The sequence below is a fragment of the Triturus cristatus genome, chromosome 2_2, assembly GCF_964204655.1.
Source record: "Triturus cristatus chromosome 2_2, aTriCri1.1, whole genome shotgun sequence".
Taxonomy (NCBI): domain Eukaryota; kingdom Metazoa; phylum Chordata; class Amphibia; order Caudata; family Salamandridae; genus Triturus; species Triturus cristatus.
The window spans coordinates 69,661,986-69,679,641 of record NC_140582.1 but is presented as its reverse complement, the minus strand read 5'-3'; the positions used below and the strand labels follow the sequence as shown (position 1 = coordinate 69,679,641).

Sequence of the window (17,656 nt, the reverse complement as noted above, 5' to 3'; positions counted from 1 at the left end):
GCTGAACCCAGTGAGTCCCTCAGGAGACGCTCAACATAGTCCTCCATGTGACCTGTATTGGTGCTCTCCGGTATACCAATTAAGCGGACGTTATTACGCCGGCTGCGAACTTCGATGTCCTCATTCTTGGCAGCTATAACTTTTAACAGTTTATCCATTTGTGTTACCTGGCCCTGCAAATGAGAGGTGGCATCCTCGTTTTCAGAGATGCGGCGCTCAGCCTCCTTAAGTTGTCCATCATGCTTGTCCACTTTGTGTACTAGGAAGTCGAGGCGGTTGTTCATAGCATCCATCTTTCCAGACAGGTCTGTTAGACTATGCATAAGGAGCATCATGACATCATCTCCTGGAGGTGGGGAGGATGCTTGACTGTGATCCGCATCAGCTGATTCTGAGTCCACTGAAGTGGAGCGCGTGGCCGCCTTCTTTGCCTCAAACGTCAGTCTGGGCTGTTGGTTATCAGGTTTCCCGATAGTGTCGCGGCGCACAGCCCGGCAGAGCGTCTGGAAACCTCCAAGGAGTGTGCAGTATCGTTGAGTAGCACGTACGTCTAGACAGGGGGACAAGCACTCCAAGCAGTATAGAGATGTGGGGTCTGTACTAGCCGGTGTAGCTGCCGTGTTGTGTTGTCTCAGGTATGGTTAGGCCGGGGGGAACTAGCTCCTCAATGGATTGTCCATAGGTGCCCAAGGTATGTCCGAGGTGTGACGATGGTGATGCCGCGTGACAATTCTCTGAGGGAGCGACGGACTATCGGCAAGTAGCAGGCAGGGAGTTGGCACAGTCCCTCTCGGCAGTAGGCACGTTCCCTGAGGCGGTAGGCAGGAGACGGGGACGAGCAGTGGAATGCGTAATGGCTCTGAAGCGGTGGTGGCCTGGTGCCAGATGCGAGGGAGAGCAATGCAGTTCATAGGCAGGCACGCGCCATGGATCCCCACAGTGCAGCAACTAGCTCAAAGCACAGGGGGCACAGTTATACAGTGGAATCCCACAGGATCGCCTGTCCTCATGTGGCAAATAAGCAGGGGGGTCGCATCAGGGCCATTCAGGGAGCAGGGCACCTCTGTAGCGACAGGGCCACACAGTCGCAGGCAACGTAGGTCCACCACCAACACAGTGAAACAAGTCCCTGATTGAGCGCCGGTGGTGTGGTGGCGTTCCGGACATGCGAGCGCTATGTGCCCCAGGCGAAAGGGTCACCGGCAGGCTTGTTGAGCCGGTCAGTGGTCCAGCGGCCGAGGCAGGGGCACTGGAAAGCACGAGGGGCCGCCTGCCTACAAATACAAACACCGCTCACAGGGTCATGTGGGGGATCCGACCTCCCAGCAGGCCGGGCCTCACGGGGCTAGAGGAGAGCGGCGCAGACCTTGCTTCCTTCCACCGACCTCTAGCGCCCACACCAGCCACTCGGCTCACCTCCAAGTCTGTGGATGCAACGGCCCCAGCTTCCGATGACATCCGCCGCAGGCACCAGGGATGGAAAGTGGTCTTCAGCGTTCGGCAGCCCCCGGTAGCGATTTTCAGGCCGACCGCGAGAGGTCGCGGGCCCAGGTCCACGTGGAAAGCCGAGGACTGCCGTAAAGGAAGTTGCCGATCCGGCCTCCAGCCGGGACACCAGCCCACACGCAAGGAGCCACGATCACCTCGTAAACATGCAACAGGTCATCCTGCAGTCACGATTCTTTGCCCATCGGTGCAGTGTAGTTAGACATGTAGGCAGGTTGTGCGAGCAGCCTGAAATCACTGGTAGAGACGAGGATATCTGAAGGATTTAGTCACCAAGCCTCTGGAGCCTCACAGGTGTGCAGCCATCTTGAATGTGCGCCACCTAGCCCCTCCCCCCCCCATAGGCCTCTTTGTATTATTTCTGCCCATGTATTCAAGGTTTCTAACATTGCCGATTAACTTTTCACATTCTTCCACTACTCCACACAAGGTCGTCTCCTTATATGCTCCAAACAAGTCATGACATCTAACATTTTAATTTTGCTGACCAGATAATCCTCTATGAATTCTGACAAGAGTGGAGGTAGTGTGGAGTGTTCCTATATAAAATGGAAGATAAATAATGTATATAATGAAAAGGAGTGCTTGGCCATGGCTATTCGCCCCTCTTGCAAATAATGAATATTGTCACTTTATCATCTGCTTGTATTTGGCATTGCTTTAGGCTAAGCAAGAAGGACACTGTTATTGCCTGTTTTTAGAGGTCTTCCGGTACAATGCTTACAGGACTTAATTCCATTCCAACTGTAATGGCATGCAGTAATATTAGATTATGTTATAGTGTGAGTAATTTCCTGGAAGTAATAATGAATAGCCTGGTCTGACTGGATTAGGCATTACGTAATGCACTATTAAATTAAATTGCTGCTAATTAACCACTTAGCACTTTAGTATATCATAGGAGTATATATATCTGCATGTACCGTGTCCCATCGACCAGGTTTCTGAAGATAATGGTTTGATGCCCATGATGTAATCTGTGCACATCGTCACTTTACTATGTGTTTGCATTTTGCTCTGTTTTTGGCAACTGAGGAAGAATTCTTCAGGTAATGATCTTGAAATAAGAAAGCGGATGCTGTATCGACAGGCAGACTGAGAATCCTATTTGTTATTGATATGAACAGCAGTTTGCTAAAATTATATGAACAGAGATAGGTGTTTCTGTACTGCGTTGTTGTTCTTCTCTACCTTTTTCTACGTTCAGTACGTACTGGTGGCATCATACATTTTCACAAATTTCCCATTTGGCTGCAAAACTTGAGAGAAGTTAACCACTGATTATTCATGAGCAGTGCTGAAGAGTATGTCATGTTTTTACCTAAAAGGATTTGGATTGGCTGACTGTGAACAAATAGTGTGTTTATAGATGTTTCAGCTAAATTAATTAACTAAATGTTTAGACGAGATGCGAATTTTATGATAATATGTTGGGCATTACTTAATTGCTTTAGTATATGTTTTGTGACATGTTTGTGTGCCTTTTTAGCCAAAATCAAATAGTTCACTGAATAAATAAATAAAACTTTAGAGATTAAAGCAACATTCAACATTGGGGTCTCAGGTTTTCCAAAGATCCTGTGAGCAGGATAATCTCTGCGGATTTTTGAAGAATGTTGCCCAAACCTTTGGGTCTTCCACATAGCTCAAATGAAACTGAAAGAGTACATTGGTTTCCTAATACTAAACTGAAGATAACACAATCTATGGTAGGGCCGCCCTGTGAAAAAGAACATCCTACAATACCCATGAGAAAAAAATACAGGTATTGTGAGGGTCAGAGAGCAAAACGTTTTGATGTGTCAGGACGCCAGCAAGAATGCCATGGTCATACGGCAGGGTTTCAATGAGGTCCATTGAGACATCATCCAAAAACTTGAAATACGTCAAGACATTTTAATACTATGAAGTATTGGAAAAATAATATATTGTGAACTCTGTTTTTCGTTGTGTCCCTTTTACTCTAGTGATTTGGATCCACTACCTGTGGATTAGTTACAATCAATGGCAATATTTTTGTGACTGTAAAAACAAAGTCCATATTTTTCTTTTCCTATTTTTGCTTACTTTTTATAACTTTCCCTCGTAAATTCCTTTACATGTTTGATGACCTTATTGCAATTTGTAGTCACAAGTGCTTAGTTCAGTACTTAAGACAAGTTTGCCGGTGAAACCGTCATGAGGAAATGCGGCTATTGGGAGGTGGGTCGGTATTTTCTGGTGAGAAATTCCCCCAGGAACTGGGGTGAAGTGCTCCAAATGAGGAATAATCTCATCGGTCACTATGTGTGCACTGGTTTCTGCATATTTTTCATTAAGTGCCCTCACTTTTCCTAGACAAATTCTGCTATGTTTATGCTACCGGAAATTCCAAAATTTGTAGGGTTTTCTATCGGATTTCCAATCCCGATTTAATTATAAACTCCTCATTAGAGCCTGATCAGGATTACACCTGTATTGCGGGTCTTAGTGAACTACTAAGACTCAGGTGTTGCAGCAACATAGGGGCAGATTTATGTTTCCTGGCGCATCCCTGCAAATCAGCAAGGATGCGCCAGGAAAGATGCGTCACGCAAGTTTACCCTTGCGCCACACATGATGCGCCGCATTTACAATGCGGCGCATCATGGCGCAGGAATAAACAGATGCGTGACGCATCCGATGGCGTAAGGTTGGCGCAGTGCTTCAGTTGCGTCGCAAGCGCGACGCAACTCCAGCACTGTTCCAACCTACCCTATCCCTAACATGGTGCGTCAAGCCTTACGCCTGCTTCAAGCAGGCGCAGGGTTTTGGCGCATCAGCGTTGGGAAAGTGACTCAGTCAAATCTTATAGATTTGACTGAGTCACTTTTCAGGGGCGTTCCTGCGACGGAACGCCCCCCCTCTGTCGACACGCCCACGTGAAACCTGACGCAGGTTTTACGCGGCGCAGGGCTTTACATCGTGACGCATCTCCATAGATGCGTCATGATGTAAATATGGCGCAACGTGGCGCAGGGTTTACACCGCCGCTGCATCACAAAAGTGACGCAACGGCGGCGTAAAAGTGGCGCATCTCCAATATAGATCTGCCCCATAGTATGTTTAAGGATATTGTGTGTTTTAACGTAAGTGGTCAATTCATTGTGTAGACCCTTTCACATGGTGCTGAATTTTAGATATGTGATGTGTTTTCTTGTTGTTTTTGACATCAATACCCTATACTCTTAAAGGTGTATTCTTTATAAAATGGTAATTCCCAGTTTGAAATCTGGCCCTGTATTCCAACCCTTCCACTCAATCTTTCTCTTACATTAACTGGATATTCTGACTTCATCACTCCTGCTCTTTCTTTTAAGATTTAGATACAAATGTTTTTGTACAATGCGTAGGAACGCAGACTCGTTTTTTTCTAACCATTTAAAAATAATTTGGCTGAGAAAAGAGTTTGGAAAATCTACTGGAATCTATTAAAAACGATTGTGATCTATCAAAAAAATAAAACAAAGAAAAACTGAAAGATGCTTCATATTTCATTGGATGCATCGACTTGATACTAGTGAGCGCAAGAATATTACCCAGCGAAGTCAAGGCCTGGTGGATTTCCATCATCACATTCCTGTAAAGTTCTTTCTGCCACTTATGTAGAAGCTTCCACTCATCGTCAGAGAAGCACGCAACAACATCATGGAATGTAACTGGTGCCTGAAATAGTAATACACAATCAATATATTATTATTTAAATTAAACTGTTTTATCAGTTAGTCTCCAGATGCAACGCAAAAACCTGCTTTATGCTCAAATCCTTGTAAAAGTCAGTCAGTCTTTCACCTCTCTGAGTGGCAAAAGTGGTACCAATTTGAATAAGAATAAAATTTAAATACAGATATGTCAAATCACATAAACAGGAAACTCTACTGCAGTTATTTATAACGCTAATCATGCCTTGAAAGCTTTGAAACATGAGCTTGTTCGTGTTTGGATACAGAACAACTATACAGTGGTTTGTCCCTAGATACAGCGACCTTACCTAAATCCTCACTGTGGACAGTAGTGGCACCTATACTGGGGAAATTAAATGCCACTGTTGGGTACCGGACAGCTTGAGTTCTTGAACTAAAGAAAGGGGTGATGACTTTGGTTCCCCATCTAGTAGTCTGGAAACAGAAATCTAAATAGATCTTGCCAGACAAAAAAAAATGCAGATGCCTGAAAAACCTGTTAATTAAGCAGTGGAACATCTATGGAAGTACCAGCAAAATCCATGGATCTCAGAAAAGTAGCAGACAAGAACAACTTGAAGAGCATAGGAACTCGTAGACATTTTCCCAGAGGTCAAAATATATGGTCTGTGGTGTGACCAAGGGCCGCATTCATGCCAACAGGGTGGAGGTTGGAGTGGGGGTTGGAAGGTGGGCATAGGGGGAGCAAAGTAGGTAAATGTATTGGACAGGGAGTCGTGGAGTTATTTTGAGGGTTTTATTCTATACTTCGGTCTAATCCTCTAGTCTGTAGTAGAGACATAGATTTGACAATACTGTGTTATGCTGTATGTGAGTCGCTATCCCTCTAGTACACTCTCAGTATGCCTTCTCTGCTTGCTTTTGCTAACTTGGGTGAGTCAACAGTACAAAGGAAGTAACATGAATATTGAATTGGAATGAAATTGAACCTTAAGCCTCACAATCTCCTTATGCCTTTAGTCTCTTACCTGCAAACATTAGGAGTGCTTAGAAACATGCTCTGTTAAACTAGCGAGTGTCATAAAAAATCCTTGACAAAGACTCCCCACCAATGTGTTTAATTCACTAAGGTAGCAAACACAACCACCCAACCTACACCACTAGACGTGGGACAGTGGAAACGTTTAATCCTGGCTTTACCACTTTGTCAATGTATGTTGATTTTGAACTTTGTATTTAAAGGCTATGTATGGTCCACAGCATAGTGACATTTCTTTGATGAGAGTAGTCCCTGAGTCTAACCATCAGAACCATTCACACCTTAGTAGTTGTTGATTGAGCAAGATGGAAAAACACGAATGTACACGAATGTACCCCAACACTCATTCGAGTTTACCCTCGAGTGAAAGCACACTCAGGGCCTGATTTTAATATTGGTGGAAGGTGTTAGTACTCTCGCCATGGTGAAGTACTTTGTTCCAGAGGTGGTAAGGGTACTCCACCAGCCATATTTATAGATGTCCGCCAGCCTAGCAAAATTATATTGCATTTACAGCAATCGCCGCCAGAGCAGTATCTGTAAATGTAATAAAAGTGTGCCTTGCTACTCCATCAACATGACAGTTCCAGTTTACTTTCATATTCTGTTTTTTATTTTCAATCCCAAGGCAAGATTTGTTTTAAAACAAAAATAAAGCGAGCAATGACCCCCTCACCATGGGAGTGATCTCCCATACCATAGGGGGTCATTGAAATGTTTTTACTTTTATATACATCCACGTTTTAGGTGGTGGTTTGTAGAAGTAAAACCTGGCTATGTGTCTGCCCACTCTAAATCGAGTGGGTGGACCCATGGCCAAACCCTTATCAGCTCTTACTTTGTCAGGCCTCAGAGTGGTATATAGGTGGCAGCCATCTACATACTGATGGCTGCCTGTCTGTCTAAGTCAGGTGGGCAAACCTTCAGATTGACTGAAAGGTCACTCTATTGCCATTGCAACAGAGTATCCTTTCTGCCTCCATCTGAATTAGGCTCTCAGTCTTATAGTCTAGTTACTAAAATATGGTGTACTGAGAAAGTTCTGAACCTTGAAACAAGCAGTCCTGCAATGTGGTGCTGGTATTCCTGCTCAACCAAATTGTGTGGTGTAGTGAAATCATATCCTACCTGTGCCTTTGCCCCCTAAATTGCCATTATTTGATAGAGGTGGAAGCCACTGAAGGCTCAAGTCAAGCTTGAGCCAGATGCATGGGTTTGGCCCAGCTCGAGGATCCCAGAGTCCAAAATGAGCCAAGCCTTCATGCAGCATTTACCACCCACACTCTAACCTCAAGCTCCAAGAATTAAAGACAAAAAATTTACTTTTGAGTGGGGAAAGAGACACCCATCTAGTGGCTGAATTGCACAATGTATATCCAGAAAACCTGGGATCAATCCCAGCTTCCCCACTTGTCCAAATTTCATGATGCTGAGAAATCTTCATCATCTGAGAGCACCCACAATACATGAATAATGTTGCTCCAAATATAACAACAACCCAGGCGATCCAGGCAGTGTCCATGACAAATGACTTGCCCCTTGGTTTACTAACGTCATTGGGCTCAGAGATAGGAAGGAAGCATTAATATATTTTTAAGTTCATATTTAAAAACTGTTGCTTCTAATAAAAACAACTCAATTCAGTGATATGATATAATCTGAAGAAATAATAATGTGACGTACCAGGGTGAAACACATCCACACATTATATAAATACACTTTTTTTTAATAATAATGAGAATACTTTTTCACATATTTTTACGTTTGTTGCACAATGTCTTTAAGATTGAAGGTGTTTCTAAAAATAAGTGGTGCAGGACACCTTCTTTTCCTCTACGTAAGTAAACATATAAATAACGTGCCTGTTTTTTTATATCTTTTTGAATGTTAGTGCTGAGTCAGGTAAACAGCAACTCAGTGATTCTGTTCACCAGACAGATAAAAGTAAATATCAAGAGGGCCACAAGCGGCTCATGGGCTGTTCTTTGAGAATCTCTGATATAGAGCGACTATCAGCAAGAAGGAACACACGTTGATGAGACGCAATGAAGCTAGATTATAAAAATATTTTTATACTGCTGCAGCCTAGGCTGGCTCAGAAGAGGGAGGAAGCCATGCTAGATTGGGATATTCCATGTGAATAAAAAAAGAGCAACATGATGATCACGGAACACACAAGAAATGTTCTTTTAAAAATCTGGAATGGAAAAAAAATGACTTGCAAGGAATCTGCCACTAGGGATACATGCTGAATACCAGGCTGCCCTGTGGAACATACAGGGGAATGTGTAATGCAGTTGTATTAGTATAGCAATGGCTACTCCTGACAAGGCCATCACGCCCACTTGTTTGATGGTTGTCAAGCTACTTCTTTGGTTGTGTTTGGCTGGAACAGTTCGAGTGGCTTATGTGGGAAGAGTTTTGGTGTTGTGAGGATGAAAGTGTTACCTTACCAAGTCGAGTGTCCTGTGTAACTGCACTTAAGTGTGATATGGAGTGAAGAGGAATGATTGATTGAGCCTTTAACGCTTATGCATACCTATGTTTACATTCAGGTGGTGGGTTCACAGTGTGACATTAGGGTTGTTTTGTGTTGTGCATGATAACCAGAGGAGTAAAAGAAAAGTATGCATGCGCTTATACCTACCATCTTTGTGTGGATGCCTGATTCTAGTTCTTGGTTGGTTTAGGTCTGGCGCTGCTTTGTGGTAGGTGGCTTCATCTGGTGGGGAGAAGCCAGGTTGCATTGCTTTTTGAATTTATTATAATCTTGGATGTTTCTTATGGCTGCCTGCGTGAACAGAGAAGAATGTTCTACTTCTGGGTATTCTTGAACTGTAGGCTAGTCACCAGTGCTGCATCTTTTGAATGCAGAATTCCATTCTGCATGTGTCCCTGAAATTTGACTTTGATAAAGGATGACCCTGTCCCGATAATGGCTCTATGGGCCATTCATGGTACCTCGAAAGAAGAGCGTCTGACCATGAGTAGCCAGTGAAGTGATTGAACGACTGAAGTGATGTGTAGGCTTGGCTGCTACATTTTGAAGGCTGTAGGTCACTATACTGAGTTTAAGATAAGGACCGGCAGATATCTAGTGTCCATAATACTGACTGCCAAAATATCACCAACGTAAGTGTGTAAATTACTATTGTTGACTCTACTCTGACAATATTTTGGAGTCAATATTATTGTCATAATATATCTGCAGAGAAATATTTTAAATGCGATATCGTAGTTCAGCACCCGTAGTGTATCCTTTGTGTCTGGAAAAAGCACTCAGGTAAGGACCATTTGCATACTCAAGACAAAATAGCAAGATGTGGCCTGGACCCTCAGGACATAGGCTATCAGGTCTCCTATTTTTTGCAAGTGACGATTTAGGTTTTGAATGTGCTGAGTATCAGATGGTTGTTCAGCATTCAATGGTTCACAGTTTGGAGGCAGCAGTTTAAACCAGAGCAATAGAGGTCTGTCAGGTTTTGCAGTTTGTGAATGGTTACATTGATGAACTTGATGAGGGCTGATATTCAAAGCATTTAACAGCAGTGGAGGGACATTAGAGGCTTGGAACATCCTCAGGTAAGTTTAAAACGAAGAGGACAAGATTAGAAGATGATGCTTGACCTGTCGATATGACCCTAAATCATGTAATCTACCTTTGTTCCTTGAATGCCAAGATCGCCTTGCCCTTGTATTTGGCACTGTGATTCAATCAATCAATCAATCAATCAATCAATCACATAATTTGTAGAACGCACTACATACCCGGAAGGGTTTCAAGGCGCTGGCTGGGGGGAGAGGCGGGGTGCTGTTACTGGTCGAAGAGCCAGGTCTTGAGTTTTCTCCTGAAAGTCAGCAGGTCTTCGGTTTGTCGCAGGTCGAGGGTGTTCCAGGTCTTGGCGGCGCGATGGGAGAAGGACCTGCCTCTGGAAGTGGTACTCCGGATGCGTGGGACCGTGGCCAGGGCATGGTCAGCGGAGCGGAGATTCCTGTTGGGTATGTAGAAGGAGAGTCGACTGTTGAGATAGGCTGGGCCGGTTTTGTGGAGTGTCTTGTGTGCGTGGATCAGGAGCTTGAAGGAGATTCTTTTGTCGACGGGGAGCCAGTGCAGGTTCCTCACGTGGGGGGTGATGTAGTCGTGGCGCGGGACGTCGAGGATCAGGCATGCGGAGGCATTCTGGATTCTCTGTAGTCTGCTGATGAGCTTGGACGGGCTCCGGCGTAGAGGGCGATTCCGTAGTCGAGTCTGCTGCTGACTAGGGCTTGGGTGACTGTTTTCCTCGTGTTGGTCGGAATCCATCTGTAGATCTTACGGAGCATGCGGAGGGTGTTGAAACAGGTGGAGGAGACTGCGTTGACTTGTTTGATCATGGAGAGTTTCGAGTCAAGGATGACTCCCAGGTTGCGTGCGTGGTCGGTGGGGGCCGGGGGGACCCCAGTGAAGTGGGCCACCAAGAGTCGTCCCATGCGGAGGGGTTGGATCCGAGGATGAGGATTTCCGTCTTGTCTGTGTTCAGTTTGAGGCGGCTGTCCTCCATCCAGTCGGCGACGGCCTTCATTCCCTGGTGGAGGTTGGATTTGGCGGTGAGGGGGTCCTTTGTGAGGGAGAGGATCAGCTGAGTGTCGTCGGCGTAGGAGATTATGTTGAGGTCGTGCTGTCGGGCGATGCGTGCTAGTGGTGCCATGTAGACGTTGAACAGTGTCGGGCTGAGGGAGGATCCTTGAGGAACGCCACAGATGATCTTGGAGGCCTCGGATCGGAACGGGGGGAGGCGGACTCTCTGCGTTCTGCCGGAGAGGAAGGAGGTGGTCCAGTCCAGGGCCTTGTTACAGATCCCTGCGTCGTGGAGGCGCGTGCGTAGTGTGAGGTGGCAGACGGTGTCGAAAGCGGCGGAGAGGTCCAGGAGGATGAAGGCCACCGTCTCGCCGTTGTCCAGCAGTATCCGGATGTCTGTGGCGGCGATGAGGGCAGTCTCTGTGCTGTGGTTGCTGCGGAATCCTGATTGGGACGGGTCTAGGATGTTGTTGTCTTCGAGGTGCCGGTTGAGCTGGGTGTTTACTATCTTCTCGATGACCTTAGCTGGGAACGGCTGCATCAGAAGCGAGTGACAGACCCAGATGCAACAAGGTGGCATCAACATTTCTAATTACAGTAGTCTTCTGGTCGTCCCAGCTAGAGATAGTGGCTGGTTCATTTTCTCTGCCAAGGTGGAGGTAAATTTAGTGGTTGAACTGCAGGTTGCTGTCTTTGAGGTAGCTGGAGATGTGAGTGAAGGTGTATCTTTAAATATAAAACTAGAAAATTATTCAAGTGAGCGAGTTGTCAATCATGGTTCATGCCAGGATGGTGGCTTTCATGGTGAGGACAATGCCTATGAAAGCTTTTGTTGGACGAAGGTCCAACAAGGAGACAACTGGCCAGCTGGCCATCAGAAGGACCTTGAATTTCGTGGGGCATATTCACAGGAGCTGCCAACTGCCTGTGGTCATTGACTTGCTATTTGTTATATGCAAAGGGATCTTGCATCTAGTCGTATGCAAATTAGTCTTAACCCTGCTTCAATAGCTTCAAATGGTACTGGTGCAGACAGGACCCAGCCTAACAGTTTGGGCAGGGTTGTTCCTACTGGAGCAGCATCAAGAAGGGTTTGCATATGGCTGTGCTCAAACTGAGGTGGGATGGTGGGCAAAAGAACAATGGGTTAGAATGGTACTTTGCCAGTGTTTAGACTTACTGCAGCATTCATCCCATCACCTTTTGTGTGTTTGGCTTTGAGTTATTAGCCAGACATAGTGGTCTTGTCAATGCTTGAACTAGGGAGTCACCTGTCTGTGGCTTGAGTGCTGGATGGCCTAGATCAAATGAATAAATTAAATGTATTTCTAAAATATAATTATAGCGATTGTATTCTACCTGGTACTGTTCGTGTGCATTTGCTGTCATTTGTATTGTGTTTTTATGCCCAGCTTAGGCCTTTATTCCAACTCACATGTTCTGAGGATCGTTTTATTATATTTAATGTGCACTTTTATGGTTTTATTACATGAAACCGAATAAAGGTTATTTTGATTTAATATCACTGCACTCACAGCATACATATCCACAGGTCGTAAGATCACTGCATTTCCAAGTGCTCATCTCTACAGAAGTGATACCACTTCTTTCTTCCTCCCTATTTCATTCACCTCCTAAATGCATCATGCTCTGTGGGCTCCATAAAAGACAGACAAAGTGATGGGTGTTACCTGTTTGGGAATTTTAGCGCCCAGAAGGGAACAGGACTAGAAATAATGCTCCATTGGAACCTCAGCAAGCACCTACCAGGTAAGATGTAATCATTTACCTAGACTTTCATCCCCACAATCACACCCAGATCTAGATCACACAAGCACACACACCACATCCTCACAACGCATATACCCAACAACATACATACCCCACAAATACAGCCTCAAATACCTCAAGACACACTACAGCTTGTATTCATTAGCACACGTTCTGCAGTCTCCTACCCTTCACACATCTAAGACCTTATCACAATCATAAACTTGATGCACTCTTCATCACCAAAACATTGCTCATCCCACATACTTGCACGTCCCATCACCTTTGTTCCCGCAGGCTAAAACTTCTAGCTTGAAGGCTGAGCTCATGAGAAGGAATTTGCCCTTGCCATTATTCTTAAGCCCTTATGGTCCTTCTCCACCAGCAAGTAACTGGAATTCAAATCAAGTGAGCTCCTCAAATGCCACCTTCCATTATCTGTTACTCAGTTTATGATCTGCTACCTCAACTACAGTCCTCCTGACAGAATAAAGACTTCATACAGAAATTGTCGGACCTCTTCACCACCTCATCTATCCAATACGCACACACCACCATCCTTGGAGACTTTAATCTCCCAGACAATAAAAGCATGAAAAAAACAAGAGAGAGACACCATCCCCAACTTCACCAACACCCTCAATGTCATACAGTCATGTCATTCAACCAACACACTCCAAAGACCACATCTTACAATTCATCTTCTCGACATTACCAACCACCCAATGCAAACCTCCCATACCCATGCACTGAATCGACCAATTTGCTAACCCTGCCACCCTGCTCTGAATCCAACCAATACACAGATGTCAGACCAGATGAGCATAACAAACCTTAAGATCATTTGAAGACTTATCAATCTACAATCCAAAGCTTGAACTCATCTCTTGTCCTGCCACCTCAACGTCTGTCAACACACTTCTAAATGACTTCAACACATTTTTGGAAAATCATGTGAATACACACACACCAAGTAAAACACCCATGTGCAAGCCGAACCCTTTAGAATCCTGGTACACTAAAGACCAAACAGACAACAAATACTCCTTCTGCAGTCAGGAGAGAAATTAGAAGAAAAAAGGAATCTGATGACCTCAAGCTACTGAAGTCTTTCCATGTAGACAAATCATCATGCAGCCATAGCCAAGTACTATACCAACACCATTCACCTCCCCATCTCCCATCTACACTTTCAACAACCACTTCTTCATTTAAAAATACAGAAGACGTGACAGTACGCTGACAACACTACGCTTGCTTCTGCCTCAAAGCCACCACCTATGAGAATGATTTTCTACCTTTGTCCATCATCAATGATCTCTCTAGATATACTTTCTCACCCCTACTCCTCCTTGACTTGTCAATGCCTCCCCCATTCAAGACATCGTCCCAGAACGCATAAAACAGGCCAGTTCCTCCCACTGATGAGGAAACCCACACTGATGACCTCACCAAAGACTGGCCCATCACTCAGCCACGCTTCATTGGCAAGATGACAAAAAAAGCAGTCTATGAATAGCTTCAAGATTACATCAACGCCAACCATCTCATGCACAACTACCAGTCCCGCTTCCGATCATGCTTTAGAATGGAGACAGCATCCTTTCACATCACAAATGACCACGGATAGGGATGATCCTTGTCTCATGATACTGCTAGACCTCTCAGTTGCCTTCAACACCACTTACCATCCCACACTGAAGTCATGTATGAGATTCCATGGTAATGTCATTCACAGGTTTTCCCCTATCTATTCAGCAGACATACCAATTTGTTTATGAGTACCTTCAGGTCCCAGCAGATCGCCATCTCATGCAGAGTTCCTATGGATTCCATCATGTCCCAAATCTTCTACAAACTCTTCATGGAGCCCCTTTGCAATATGCTGACAGCACACAACTATATTTGAAAATCTCATCTTTTCCAGACAGTTAATGCCACAATCACAGTACTGATCTCGTCCAGCACCTTCCTGAAGCTTTAACCAACTAAAACAGAGGATCCCACTGCCAAGAGTATCAAGATGGCCAGCTACCATTCCCCTCTACTAAAGAAAGTGAAATCCTCCCTGAAAGTGGTGTCAGAACTACCATTCAAGCTAATATATTCTTGATACAAGAGCGTAATTCCCATTGGTGCAGCAGGTGCAGCATGTGCCATGGCACCAGGCCCAGAGCCTCGAGGGGCCTACTGAACCCTCATTATTGCTTAATTTTATAATTCACACTACAGCCAGATGACACATTTCCTTTTTGGTCGTGGGGTCCATGGCACACTGGCTACACAACAGTTTAATGGTGGCAATGCCCTCCGAGACTGTACCCTGGCCCCCTTAAGGGGATCCTGGGCGTCGCAGCATGCATCATCCAGGACCTAAAGAAGTATGACCCCTTCAACGAAACCTTAATGGAATGATTCATCTTGCAACCAGCAGCATCACCTACAAAGCCACAACGATTGAAACACCTGCCTATCTGGCTGACAGGGTCAACGCTTATGGTGGCCTTTGGCACATTCATAGCCAGAACACCATCAAACTGGCGACAAAGAGTTGCAAAAAATGGAAAAAAATAAGCAACATGCCTTCTCCTTCTATGCACCTGAGATCTGAAGATATATCCATGTATACATCCATCGCTGCTCCAATTTAGGACAGAGATAAAGACACTTCTTTAAAAAAAAAAAAAACTACATCACAACTGCCACTTCTGTTCTCATATCCCAGGTACACTCTACAATCACAGGCTGGCTGTGTCTCTGCCTTAGATCCATTAAAACGCCCCTCTGCCTTCCGGCTACGTTTGCACTATACAATGACCACACGCATGAGGATGATGCTGAGGGGTATCATAATAATGTCAATTCAGGCTCATAATTTATCGGGAGGTCGGGTAAAGTTTGAATGGCAGATTATTACATCAATGGAAGCTTGGTGGCCTTTTGGGAGGGTAATTTCCAAAAATGATTACTTCAAAATTAGGGCAAATAGAGAGGCATGAACAAAATGCTCTCCTACCTTATCGGAGTCCTGCCAGGACATTGCTCTCCGATTTTGTTTTTCTTATTTCACGGATTAAAAGACTTGCGTTTGAGATTTTTTTTAAAAAAGTTGCAAACGATGAGAAGGAACAATCCAGCAACACGCAGCTCCTTCCTAAAGAGCAGTCCAAATAAATAGAACAATTTCCTGAAAAGAACACTAAAGGTCCTTGGTAATTATACACCGCACAGTAACGCAGGTTCTCAAACTCCAAGGTTTCGTCATTTCTATGATACTATCAGCGTCTGCATTTGAATTCCAAGATTGCCCATGTGTAATGCGAAAACAGCCCTCTACGGAGCATGCTCAGTCACAGAGATCTATGTAGACGTGTGTCCGTTTTCTCTTTCCATTCCCATAGCCCAAAAAGGAGATGTGGAGGTATGTGCTGTTCTTTCGCTTCTGTTTGGGCGTATGGTCTAAAGCTTCCATGCGAGGCAAGGAATAATAAATACGGACCTATATTCTAAAGCAGTACATGGAGACAGCAAGTTTATTTTACATGACCAGTCAGTAGGAAACAGTTTGCAGTGGTTGAAGTACATAAACAAGCATTTACAATGCAATGGTCTCGGCATTGTTAAAGTTAGAGCTGTTGGCATTGCTCATGACATTATTCTTGTTTATGTTTTTGTTTTTAAAACATTTAAAGAAACGGCATTGTTATTTACAATGTCAATAGCTTAATCACTCTCCAATGCGAGACCTATTGCATTTGCACCCACACAGAGCCACACACACAAAGCCACCCACACATACAGAGCCACTCAGTCCTACATTCCTGCTCACTCACTTGTAATCATTCTTACTCTCATTCACTCATTGTAACTTATTCTCACTCACTTGGACGCATTTATTCTCACTCAGTTACATTCATCACTGCCACTCACTCTTAATCATTTTTACATTCATTCTCATTCACACTAATTCTCTCTAACACGCATCACACTCATTCTCACTCACACTCACTGTCACACACAAACATGCTTGCACATAAAAATACACTCACTCTCACACTTGCGCTGTCACACACACACTTGCACACATGGACACAACATACATTTAAAAGCATTTTCTTTAACTTACCTCAGCGGTTAGCACATGTCCTGTTACAGCTCCTAGGACTCCATTTTATTACACTAATATTGAATAATAGACTATTATTCATTATTGGCATAAAAAAAAAAACGGCCACATAACAGCAAGGCAGGAGACCTAACACTCACAAATGCAGCTGCCTCGGTGTTCTTGCCACATCAGATGCCATGAGAGAGCAAAAGCACTGCGAGGGATTTGAAAGAACAATCCAGGAGTCACAACTGCGACCCATTGCAACCCCTAATCGATATCTATTGCCCTATCTCTCAGCAAATCTTTCTATCATGTTTGTCTCATTGGTCCTCTCTCTTACACATGAATCCCTATTTTTCTGTACCTCTCACAACATTGCTTCTTGCACTCCTACACTTTCGCTCTGTAGGTCTGAACCTTCATTCTCAGTTGTCTCTCTCCCTTCACTCAGATGTCTCTTTTTTTACTAGGGCCAATTGAATTATTATTAATGAAATTCCACAAACCTCGCTCATTTTTTTTCGCAGCAGTGACCTGGAAATGTAAAACGTTGCCTTTAAAGTTACACCTGGCTGCATTAACAACACAGTGTGCATAAATGTAAACTCAGTCTGAAAAATGCCTAAATAGATAAATTGACGGGCAAACTCTCACTCTGCGTGCAATGGCACGGTCCACATGGCTAAGCCAGGAAATTAGAAGTTTTTGTCTTCCTCCGAAGTATGTAGACTTGAGGACACAGCATTGATTTGGTTAACGTGTTGGTGAAACTCAAGCAGAACCTATTTCATAGTCTGAAAAAATAAAGGACCCCTACTGTCAACTACATCTTTAACAGGCAAATATAACTTTCAGGCATGCCTGACTTTCTGATACCAGCACTAAACAGGGTGGGAGCTGTGGGGCTATGACAAGAAGCGCAGAACTACCACTACCAGCATGCTAGCCGTAAGCCGTTCCTATTAAAAACACCAACGCCAATCATAAAGTCACTCTCGTGACATGAGACC

General features: G+C 44.4%; 1 protein-coding gene across 1 annotated transcript in view; it reads right to left on the bottom strand.

Annotated features, from left to right (window-relative positions):
- The window catches only part of LOC146861865 (zinc finger protein 484-like), a 194,541-nt gene extending 178,720 nt beyond the window's left edge, over window positions 1-15,821 (bottom strand). The window contains exons 1-2 of the mRNA XM_085641038.1: window positions 15,552-15,821; window positions 5,064-5,190 (exon numbers count right to left, since the gene is read on the bottom strand). Of these exons, the coding sequence (XP_085497164.1) occupies window positions 5,064-5,190; window positions 15,552-15,575 (151 nt within the window). The 5' untranslated portion in view covers window positions 15,576-15,821. The remainder of the gene's footprint in view (window positions 1-5,063; window positions 5,191-15,551) is intronic.
- Between the last annotated feature and the right edge of the window lie 1,835 nt (window positions 15,822-17,656).